The sequence below is a fragment of the Odontomachus brunneus genome, unplaced genomic scaffold (assembly GCF_010583005.1).
Source record: "Odontomachus brunneus isolate Ranch 3 - 2012 unplaced genomic scaffold, Obru_v1 Obru_scaffold_095, whole genome shotgun sequence".
NCBI lineage: Eukaryota > Metazoa > Arthropoda > Insecta > Hymenoptera > Formicidae > Odontomachus > Odontomachus brunneus.
In genome coordinates, this window is record NW_022639545.1 from 800,736 (window position 1) to 812,704 (window position 11,969).

At 39.5% G+C, this 11,969-nt stretch overlaps 1 protein-coding gene across 3 annotated transcripts in view; it reads right to left on the minus strand.

The window, feature by feature from the left end:
* Nucleotides 1-293: 293 nt before the first annotated feature.
* LOC116848411 overlaps nucleotides 294-11,969 on the minus strand; it is a 27,211-nt gene continuing 15,535 nt past the window's right edge. For 2 of the 3 annotated variants that reach the window (XM_032824485.1, XM_032824484.1), the window contains 12 exons: nucleotides 10,167-10,267; nucleotides 9,440-9,615; nucleotides 8,787-9,073; nucleotides 7,274-7,481; nucleotides 7,016-7,199; nucleotides 6,701-6,913; nucleotides 5,865-5,990; nucleotides 5,416-5,571; nucleotides 4,710-4,859; nucleotides 4,387-4,618; nucleotides 4,131-4,310; nucleotides 294-3,325 (listed from right to left, as the gene is read on the minus strand). In XM_032824485.1, coding sequence (XP_032680376.1) covers nucleotides 3,189-3,325; nucleotides 4,131-4,310; nucleotides 4,387-4,618; nucleotides 4,710-4,859; nucleotides 5,416-5,571; nucleotides 5,865-5,990; nucleotides 6,701-6,913; nucleotides 7,016-7,199; nucleotides 7,274-7,481; nucleotides 8,787-9,073; nucleotides 9,440-9,615; nucleotides 10,167-10,267 — 2,150 coding nt within the window. In that variant the 3' untranslated portion in view covers nucleotides 294-3,188. The remainder of the gene's footprint in view (nucleotides 3,326-4,130; nucleotides 4,311-4,386; nucleotides 4,619-4,709; nucleotides 4,860-5,415; nucleotides 5,572-5,864; nucleotides 5,991-6,700; nucleotides 6,914-7,015; nucleotides 7,200-7,273; nucleotides 7,482-8,786; nucleotides 9,074-9,439; nucleotides 9,616-10,166; nucleotides 10,268-11,969) is intronic. The other variant, XR_004378955.1, reaches the window with a different exon arrangement.

Genomic DNA, 11,969 nt, shown 5'->3' on the forward strand with positions numbered 1-11,969 from the left:
CTCTTATTCTCCGTTTTATGAGAAATCGTTTTGCACGCGCTTCTCTTCACACGAAGCTCAAACTTCGCCAGACACGGAAAAAACAACTCCGTTAGTATAACTGAATTCTCTCTGTCATCTCGGGATCAGATGAAAAACTCGGTGGGAACAGGAAGATGCATATAGGAGGTTTCCACTCGGCCAATTGCTTTCAGTTATCTCAACCGCGTTTTAACGTAGTTGTTTTAACGAAAAAACAATCACTGGACAATCGTTGGATTAACGTGACATGTTTGGTTAAACAAGATATTTGGTTGAATTCAATAAAATTGATTTTATTATAATTAAATATTCTGATATTTTCAACGCTGGTTAGAACTCAATATAAAATCTATTAATTAATAAAGTAGTACAGTGTGTAGACAAACGATTCACAATCTGGAGATTCTGAGTTCTCCCATCAGGATAAAAGGCAAGTTTTTCAAATACAATAATAACATCGATTCAATGAAATTTTAAACAAAATAATTACATATTAAAAACACTGACACGTTAAGAAATAGCTTTTATTTAGAAAAGTTTCTAGTAAATTTCTAGTAAAAAGTGTACATATAATTTGTCTAGTTACTTTAACCAAAAATATAGTTCATTCATATAGTTCGTAAAACAGTCTGGTTGATATGTCCTGAATTCTGATTAATTCAACCAATTTGTTTTCCGTGTGTTTTCGTTCGCAATAACAGAGATATTACTTTTCGCCAGCGAGTTTTTCGTCTGCTCCCCATTCAGTTGCACGAACTGGACTTTTTTTCCGTGCAGACTCATGTCTCGCGAGCGCACTGCAGTCCTCTAAAGTTTTTTCTACTCGACAACACGCAAGATCACATTGCCACGGACTGGTGTGCGCTTTTCGCGAGTCGTTGTCGCGACAGAGCGCCCTGAAGAAGCCGCGTTGGGATACACGGAAAAAAACAACTCCGTTAGTGTAACTGAATTTCCTGTCATCTAGGGACCAGATGGAAAACTCGATTGTAGGAACAGAAAGATTCCTCCAGTTATCTCAACCGAGTTTTAATGCAGCTGAATATTCAAACGAATGTTTTCGCTCGCAATAACAGAAATAATCCGCTTCTCGTCGACGAATTTTTCGTCCGCTCCCCCTTCAGTTATTCGAACAGAAGTTTTTTTCCCACATAGAATGCTTGAAAAGATTTCTTCTATAACAATTCTCTTGAAATCCCTTGCGCGCAATCACCATTAATAATTTTAATTATTATTTTTAATTATCATTCATGATTATCAATTATCATTCATAATAATTAACGTACTTCCCAGCGACACAGACTCGGGCCATTTTATTGCCTAAATTAAGCGTATTCGAGTTATTAGATTTAACGTTAATTTTCACGCTAAGCATATTCTCGATCGACATTCCCTTAAGTGATGTAAGCTCATAATTGCACCGTGCGACGTAGATAAGATATCTCCTTTGTAGGGCTTTCCGCGAAGCCAGATTCACTCTTTGTTTGTCATCTCCATGGCGAAATGCGGTCGATGTGGTTAATCTTTTCCCGAATCGTCTCGCGGTGTGATATTATGCCGGGCGTGTTGTATCCGCACGGCAAATCTCGCATCCCGCGAGAGACTGCAGCTCGACATCGCTCGTTTCTTGCCAACGGAGAATTTCACGTCTCTCTTTTCCTCTCACTCTCTCGTCTGTCGTGTGATCTGTAAGTTTCCTTTTTGTTCGCGAGTGTATTCGCAGGCGCGACAGAAATTGATGCGACGCGTCCAGAAGGGCGCGAGAGTTTCAGTTTCGCAGTTAGTTCCGTGCGCGAGGCGCGACTTTCCCTTATGCTTTACATTGAACCGATACTCTGATATCGCGCTGTTTTGTACGCCGATCAATATGTCTTCGTCGTTTTCGTCTCTATGCCTTTTAAGAGAGTCGATATTAGCGGAAGTAATTCGATAAGCGAGCACAATAGGGAGAAACCTTTTAGCCTGCGTCTGATCAGCCTAAACCTATACACGACACTGTAATAATCCAATTCAGCTGTGCGAGTTTATACAATGCGCATCCGTTTACTTTCTCTCGACTGTGCATACGCTTTACGTTTCGGTCTGTATAAAACGCCATTCGTTGAGCCAACGTTGAGTTGTTACCTTGAGTCGAATCGGATCAGACACGTTGGGACTATTGTACATAAAAAGAAATAGGCTCAATCATGTAACAGCGACAGAAAAGCAACAATTACAATTACTGTAGAAACGAAGATGTCTTACGAAATAAACTGCAAATTAACAGAATCCACCTCCGCTCGTGTTATTTCACTTGCGATCCCATCCTGTGAACGATGTCTGCGTTTTATTTTTCACTAATGCTTTTCACATGGCAGGTGTTGTTGAAATATAAATAGATCACAGAATGGACTCTCCACGAAGAGATAGAAGGTCGGTGAGTGTGACGAAGTAAGTATCTCTAATTATCATTATGTTCACGGACGGTGATACATATTGATGAAATTACATTGTACACTGAGAGAATCTTATAGTGGGAATTATTATAGAATTTTGTAACTGAAAAACAGCTAGATCGATATTTTGCAGTAATTAACGATGGCCGATATAACAGTCACCGGAAACTTGTTTCACGTGTGATATTCAGATTTTTACTCAAATTAAAGAGATCCAAGTTTTTCAAAAATTGATACACTGGAGGATTTTGAGATTAACAATCCGAAAAAGTTTCTCAGTTGAATTATAATATATGTGACATTTATATGTCGCGATGCGACTGGAAAGTTCTCATCTAACTCTGAATTCAGATCTGAGCGTCTCGTTTAAGACAAGTTTCAAGTAACAACTGTTAATATGGATCGGCTTTCTATTTTATACGTGACATTTATATGAAATATGCTATTAAAAGATTTGCTGTGTTTCTAGCGAATTTACTGTGTTCTTTGGCAAGATAGATCTTATTGACACAATCTATTCCTGCACTACTAGAAACATAGTAAAATTGACAAGAAATTGACATTTATAGTGGGAAAGAAACTAAAATATTCTCTCCATGTATAGATGAAATTATTCGCGATGCCTGTAAATGTGCGACAGGCCCGTTACGTGGAGTTTTTAGAAAAATCTCTCGTACAAACGACAGGCAGTAAATGTTCAGGTGACGCAATCGCGGCTCCTACGAGTCCGCTCTACCTGCCCGCGAGCGATTCCTTGATTTTCTGATCAATCCATTGTCGGTAATACGCTACGCGGACGTAAACTCCAGGTTTGTTCGCTTTGCCGCAATGCTGACCCCAGCTGGTTATCCCGTACAAAGTAAAAGCTCCTGATATGGGAGAGAAAAGAATATTACAAATTTCCAGTAGTACGCCGTGCAAATATCAGTGTAACTGAGAAAATGAGATTTCTACAGAGTATGTACAAAAATAACAAAAGTATAAAAGTAAGTTTTGTCGGTCACGCTCTTGTTAGATAAACTGTATGTAATCTTTGGAAAATTTCTGAATCAGAACTTCAGAATCTCTAGTCGCAACTTCTGATCCTCTGATAAGGAAAATCGTAAATATCAATTTTCACAGTTATGAAAATTTAAACATTTTCTCTCACACTCAAAAAGGTATTTTGCTGTTCGAGGTGAAATTTTAAATGTCACAGTTAAGATTTATCGCTGTTTTTGGTGTCTGCTAGAAAATTGTGGCACATAAGATTTTTTTACAGCAGCAGCATTCTAACAATATCTGCAGAGAAATAAGTCCTGTTTGCCAATTATTAATCTGACCTTAATTTGAATGTGCGCCACAGTGTGAAGCTCTCTTGCAAAATTGTATAAAAAATTCAGATATAAATTCTATCTTTGTCATCTACACTGATTAAGTATAAAACATTTTGCGATATCGTGCATGTTTGCTATAGTCATTCATCCATCTTAATTAATTTCTCGTATCTAGATAATTTTCTAAAACTCTTTGAATGTAAAGCGTTGCAACTTCTCATCATGACACAAAGACTCGTAAATATCAATTTCCGCGGATATGAAAATGTTAACGTTCCGCGATCCCCGTCGTTATCTGCCCCGTTATTATCGATTTGTTTCTCGTGACTTCCTCAAATCTTTCCTCACGATTAATTACCATTGTGATGACACGCCAGGGGACCGCCGGAATCGCCGTCGCAGGTGTCGATACCCTCATCGAGGTATCCGGCGCACATCATACCGTCACTTATGGCGCCTTCACCGTAAACGTAACCGGCCCGGCAAATCGACTGATCCAGGAGGGGCACCCAGCCGTACCGCAAATCCTTCGATTGCGCTGCAAGTGAAACAACAGTCTTCGCTTCATCGCACGCGGGCGAGCTTAAAGTAATCCTCTCTGGTAACTCGCTTACTCGTCTTTCCCGTCTCGATGCTGCCGAATCCGCTGATCGTGCAATTGAGTCCGGCCGGGTACTCAGTGTTCTCGGGCGGCAAGCAAATTGGCATGATATCCTTGCCGAGCGGGATACCGGGGCCTTTAAGTAGCACCAGAGCGATATCGTTGTTCATCCTGTGACCTATACGAAACTGCTCGTGCACGTAGTAATCCTCAATGTTGGCCTCCACTTCGGTGCCCTCGTCGATCTAGACGGTATAGGCGCGGGGTGCAATTCGCTGGAGCAACGCGCTCGCATGTATAACGCGACGACGACGATAATGATGATCATTTACTCACATCAGTGTTGTAATCTCCAGCGCGAACAAAATACGTGCCCTTGTTGTAGCCTTCCAGACAATGCGCCGCTGTTAACACGTGTAGAGGCGACACAACCACCGCGCCGCACCAGTGACTCGATCGGCTGTGCCCTCGAACTCGAATACTAGCCTGAATTTCATTCGATAGTTCTTTAAAAATGACTGGCGTAACGAAAGGAATGTTATTTTGGTGCTGAATGCCGCGCGATTTGACTCACAATCAGTATTAACTGGAATTCGCCTTCTCCGCAATTTCTTTACTTTGAAATTCTTAAACTCTGACTAAATAAACATCCACAACATTATATTTATACTATACTACTGCACGGTAAAAAAACACATTTTGTCTTACAACCTCCTTAAGATCGCATGGATAAAGTAAATAAATCAATCTTATTCAATTTCAACGTTATACTGAGAGAAAAAACTGTTTTATCCGATTCACATGTTTTGGTTATTCTAGCACGAAAATGGTAATATGCATATAGAGTTATTATCACTAATATTATCATTAACAGTAGAATATAATAAAAAATAATTTTCTTAACTATAATTATAATATATAATAAACATGAAACATGAATAATTTATAATAATCATTTCTATGTTTAATTAGTTAAAAGTAGCAAACAGTTTTTTCTCCATGTATATATGCGATATTCGACGTTGAATACACGGCAACTCACTTGCCAAGGGTAGGTGCCTTTCGATGCGATGGAGCCATGCACCACCTTCGCGAATATCAAGTCCTCGTCGTCATTGAAATCTTTGGCGCGCTGACCACAATTCGCCGGGAGTATTTCGTCGATGTTTCGATCCGGAAGCTCCGGCACCATTGTCTGCTACTCGGCGAAGAGAATATCAGAATATCGGGGAATGAACAAACAACAATTGCACAAACGTAATGCGCCAGTGACGTTTATTTGCGAATTATCGCGAGCGTCGCGATTGTCGCCGGCTCATGGTGAGTCGTGATTATCAAAACGCTAAATATTACATCGTGTACAATAATAATCTCCCCTTTAAAGGGAGACCAGTATCTGATATCAGTCGTCTGTTGCGAAAGCAATCCAATAAACAAAACGTAACTCGGTCACGTTACGGCGGGAGAAGATTAGCTTGGCTTTCGATTTACCTCGGTGTCGTTAACGTCTCCAGGCGAGCAAATTACACCCGCGTCCTCGTTATGATTGCAATTGTGTCGGCCCCAGTGATTATGATCGCATCGATACAACTGCGTCTCGTTACCGTGGCAGAAAACCTATTTCACAAGAATGACGTGGAAGTCACGTTCTATAATCTATTTCTCCAACGCGTGTGATTGCGTTAGCTGTGTGATAACATGACGACGAGCCGTTTTCGTTGCTCGTTAGCTATTGTAATCTGTTCACTCAAATTAATTGACATTAATGAAAATGAGGGAGAGCTATGTTAAGAAAAAATATTTGAAAATAGATTTCGAGTATCTTTATGTGCAGAAATAAACTTTATTTTGCAAAAATAAACTTTCTATCTCACAAAGAAATTTTTAAGTATTTTTTTCTTGATATAAGTGGAAGAAAATTATAAAAATGGAGCGATTCGTAGTAAGAATTGAAACAATTGCTTAAGAGGGAATGTTCTCAGATCGCAAATTCTTCGCTGAGAGTACGAGTGACTGAGAAAAATATACTTAAAAATTTATGGGGGACATAAAGTTTATATTCACAGAAACAAATTATATATATATATATATATATATATATATATATATATCACAGAAATAAATTTTTTCACAGAAATAAATGTTATATCCCACAAATAAATTTTCAAGCATTTTTTTCTCAATACACATTAAGAAGAAAATAATTTAGAATTTATTTATGGGATATAAAGTTTATTTCTGTGAAAATAAACTTTTATATCCCTCAGAAAAATTTTTAAGTACTTTTTCTCAGTATAAATATCGAAAATGAATTAAACATGAATTACCTCGTCGAGCCATATTGGTCCCTCACCGGGCCCAAAGAAACCGTTCTTCTTGGCGATTGCTTTACCTCCGTATCCCAGAGATCGGCAGATGACCGCCGCTGCGGTGCTCGTGAAGTCATCGTCGCACACGGTGCCCCAGACACCATGATGTCGCACTTCAACCCTTCCTTGCAGAGAGCCGTTGCCGTCCACCAAGCGCAACTCGAACGGCGCCTGGAAGTGAAGGAAAATTCGCGCGTGGTCAGCCGCGAATCAATCTTCGCAGCCTTACAATCAGTTTTGTTATCATCTCGACAATCAATTTTCTCGACTCACATCGCAATGCTCTGGACTCTCGTCGGAGCGGTCCGGGCAATCGACCACCTCGTCGCAAAGGAACGACGCCGATATGCAGGTCGGACTGTTGTCACACTTCCAGTAATCCTGTTGGCAGGTGTTGATCGCGGTCTTACAGACGATACCAACAGCTTCCTCCGGCTGACAATTGTGGACTCCCCATCTGTGAGAAAGTATGAGAAAGTCAGCCACACATCGACCTCGCTACGAAAGGATCACAGAGCGGCCGATTCTTACCCGTTGAAGTCGCACTCGCGTAGGGTTGTCTCGTTGCCACGACACTTCAGCTGATCCACCATAAATCTCGTGGGTGGCTCGAGATTCCCGTAGAATCCACCCGGTCGAACTTCCAACGCGCCGAGTACGAATCCGAGCTCTTTACAGATGACGTCAGCATTGATCATGCCGAAGTTGTCGTCGCATACCTGCCCCCAGTGTCCTAGAACTGCTCGATAAATCGACTACATTTAGAAGGGACCACAAAGACGATCTGTCTTGTCTCCAAGACGTTAATTTCGTTTCATCCTTTCCTCCCATCGATCTTTCGTCAGCGAAACACGTATTCACTCGATACAATTTTCGTTGAGTTACATTCAAGTGCTCTCTAAATTTTTCCAAGTGAGAGCAGCCACCGAGTCACTTCATTTCTCACTCATACAAAGTGAATTCTTCACTCTGAATTATTGAATGAATATTTTTACTCGAAATAAAAGAATGGATCTGACATACTTCGCCATTACAAGAATATGTTTGCTCTAATCGATGGAAACATTCACTCATATGGAGTTTTGGAAAACATCTAGAGATACAAGTTTAAACTTTTATTTTTAATTGACTTTAAGACTTAAAGACTTAAAGACAAACTTTTAGTAAATAATTAGGAAGTATAAAATGGAAAAATGTTTTAACAAAAAAGCAGTCTTTAAAAACCTTAAAAGTATAAAAAATATTTTGAAAAAGTAAAAACAGTTTTATTCTAATTATGCTTGTTAAAAATAATGGATACAAAACGAAAAAAAGTAACACATTATATAAAGTTTAACCTAAACTTCAATCTAAATCAACAAAATGATAATTAATTTACATTGCAATTCAGGCTAAACGTAATGGAATTTTACCGTTATGTGTCCATCATTTTAATCAGGGATTCTAACGGTATTAGAAATCGGCGTAAAAAAAGTATGATTATTGACTCAAGCAATCAGGTTTTCGCATCGATTTCTAATATCATTAGAATATTAGGGTAGAATTGTACATATATAAGATTATATAGCTACATAAAAATATTGATTCAAAATTATTTCATACTTTTTAAGTGCATTCTCTTTTTTCTACTTTCTTTTTAATTTTTAAAGGTGTTTTATTTTTGTTAAAAAAGTTTTTTTCACCCATATAGTGTGGATTCTCTATTCTCAATCAGCGAACGAATATTTTCACCCGAAATTGGAGAGTGCATCTGATGTACTTCGTCATCCCCGAGATATATTTGCTCTAATCGATCGAAATATTCACAAGAATCCAGTTGAACCAGAATCCACTTTAAGCCTGAGTGAAGCCCTCACTATTGCGATTTCGAGCGGCAGTATTTTCACTATTCTCTCAAGTGGAAATGGCATTTTTCATTCGTTTCAAGTGAGATTCCGCTCCAAAAAATTTAAAGAGTATGACGTATACATGCACAATGTTCTTTTTTTAACTTTGACCGTTTGCCCGTCCACTTTTCGTACACGTCTGCGACATGTGTGCTCACCTTTGACCTCGACTCGCCCCTCGTGACTGTTATTTGTGCCCGCCAGACGAATATCGTAATCGAGATTCTCGACCGTGCAAATACTCTCATCGCTGCGATCGTTGCAATCGTTTTTACCGTTACAGACCTGGCTTTGATTTATGCACTTGTGATTGTTGCAAGTAAACATGCCGTCGCAGTTCACGCTTCTCTCCGTCATTTCGTAATAATCGAACTGCCTGTCAGATTTAAGCGCGCCAGTGAGGCCGATGTTGCTGTCGCTAAGCAGACAGATGTTGCCGTCCGCTCTGAAAAAAATAAAATATACGGGATGATTCACGAGACAAATACTTGCGAACTGTTGCGCGTTACACCGGGAAACAATTAGCCCGTGAACGATCGCGGTGTTTACGGTGCCATCACGTGCGCGTCTATAAAAAGCTATTTTTTACACAAGGATCTGCATTTTTTGCCTTCTTACGTGTATAAATAACTCCGTGCACTTTTATTGCCGCTCTGCTGTTGAATGCCGCAGCGGAGTGCTCGGAGAAAGGCGTGCGAACGCTAATTATATATTTGCTATTTTAACACGAGGCGAAGCTTTTTTCATCAACGCGCTCGCTCGCGGCTTGACGGACAATAAATAACTTGAATAACTTTTTTTTCAGACAGACTTGTGATTAAAGGAGCGGCAAGTGAAATCGGCGTTTTTGCATCTTAAAGCGCAGGTCTTCAGCGGCGTGTTCAGCCATTTTTCCACGTCGTAGCCCTCGAGTTTATGCTTCGCCGATTTTTCAAAGAGGCTGAGGTCCACCGCGCATTTCCTCTCGTCGGCCCCGTTCGTGCAATCCTAGATATCGCATTGAACGTTGTTATAATTGTGTCGTGCAAATCTCGTTCAAGTAAGACAGTCGCGACCATTATTATCTAATCAGGAAAGCTCCCGGAAACACTCGAAGTCCATCTTTTCGTAGCAGCGGATCGCTTCGACGTGAAAAAGTTAACGATTAAAAATCCGAATTAATAAAAGTTCCATGGAAGCTCAAGACCTCAAGTGTATTTACTACCATGATGTACCGTGGCCAACTTTTATCGTACATCCTGTTATTAAAATTCTTAATTCGCGAGACACGATAAGTTTTACTCCCCGGATCGTGTAGAGCTTCTTTTGAAAAAGCGCGCTTCTTTCTTCTTATTTCAGTTTAATTATTTCAGTAATTCCACCATCTGTGCGAGTTATGCAAATTTCCCGGCAAACACGGCCGCTTTTTCGAAATCACGCATACGAGTGGCATTTGCTAAATCCTATCTTCCCTGCATGCACTCTCAAGAAACTAGAGGAAATATAGGTCGCGTTATTTTACACTAAATGTATGTGTGTGTAGACCATCTATATCGTACCTCTTCTCCATCGCAGACCCACGGAGATGGAATGCACTCTCCTGGCATGCATTCGAAATGTTTAGGCTTACATTGGCCAGACAACGTCGCTTGTTTCGGGTCTAGAAAGAAAACGATAAGCCAAATAGACATATCTAGCATATTGTCTGAATAATGACTGAATAATGACTGAATAATGTTAGGGAATTCAGGGCTTCAGGTAAAACCGCGTCCCCGTCTGGACGGTAATGCCAACTTGTTGAAAACCAAAATTGCAAAATTTATTCACACAGCTTGTCCCTTCCCGGAACGACACGTACCACATACACTATTCTAACTTAACCTAACATCGATCGCGCATCGATTCCGTCGTCTAGCTACGTCCTAACCATGCGACTGTACCACCTTTGTAGGTGCTAGCGCCGTGGCGAGGCGGCTCCCTCGACTCCCACTTTCGGCGACAAATGACTGAATTGAGAAGTTAAAATTGTAACACAAGTGCAGTGTAACAAAGATACATCCTCATGCAACAAGAATTATACTACTGTGTCCAAAAAGTAAGACCAATTTAAAATTTTTTTTTTAATCTTTATTTATTATTCCAAATCTATTTCGTCGCCTTCAAAGTAATCCCCCTCAGACACAATACACTTATACCAACGTTTTTTCCAACCTTACGATTGGAAACCGTATTACGTGATGCATATAAACCCACACTGCAGTGATAGATATAAACCCACCATCTCACAGTGCATTGGTTCTTCGAGACCATTTCGCTAAAAATTCGACCCATATCGTTCCACAACCACCATATTCATCTGATTTAGCACTGTGTGACTTCTGGCTATTCTCTAAACTCAAAAGACCGCTCCGGGGACACCATTTTGACTCGATTGAAGAGATACAAGCTGAATCGAGGAAAGCTTTGAAGGCCATTCCGGAAATCGACTTTAACAACTGTTTCGAGGGTTGGAAAAAACGTTGGCATAAGTGTATTGTGTCTGAGGGGGATTACTTTGAAGGCGACGAAATAGATTTGGAATAATAAATAAAGATTTAAAAAAAAAATTTTTAATTGGTCTTACTTTTTGGGCACAGTAGTATAAAAGAAGATATTTGAGACAGATGCCATGAATTGCGTCAATATCGCGACAAAATTTTGCTGTCACGCAAATTGCTATTTATTTGCCGGCAAGAGAACGTAATTTATCCAAAAGCTAAGAAAACTTTGTAAAGAAAGACCTGCCTATAAGAGCTGAGCGCTAATCATGTGCGAAATATATATAAGGATATAGTATCTTGCATTATCGTGTACATAGCATACAAACATCTCATCATTAGATTTTCTCCAACGTAAGATCACAATTACGTAAATTTTTTTGTAAAATTTTTACATCATGACTCATTCGATTTCACAGATTTTCACGATTAACACATGGACTTGTGCAGCAAGAGAAAAATTCTAGACGGCCTGAGCAGCATAAAACATTGGGCCAATGTTGAATCTATAGCAGCCAATATAGAATCCACAGTAACCAAGAACTTTCAGAACTCTCAAAATGCCTGACTATCGTCATGAACATTACATAATTTAAGGAGTACACATCTAAGCAACTAAAATTTTTCTTTTGCTGCATAAGTCTGTTAACCGTGCCAATTTGCACAAAATCAATCGATTCAAGGTGTTGATTCTGTAATCTTATATTGAAAAGGATCCAGTGAGAGATGGAAATGTTTTATATACGTTTTATATGTACACGGTAATGCAAGAGATTATATTCTTATATATATATATATATATATATATATATATATATATATATA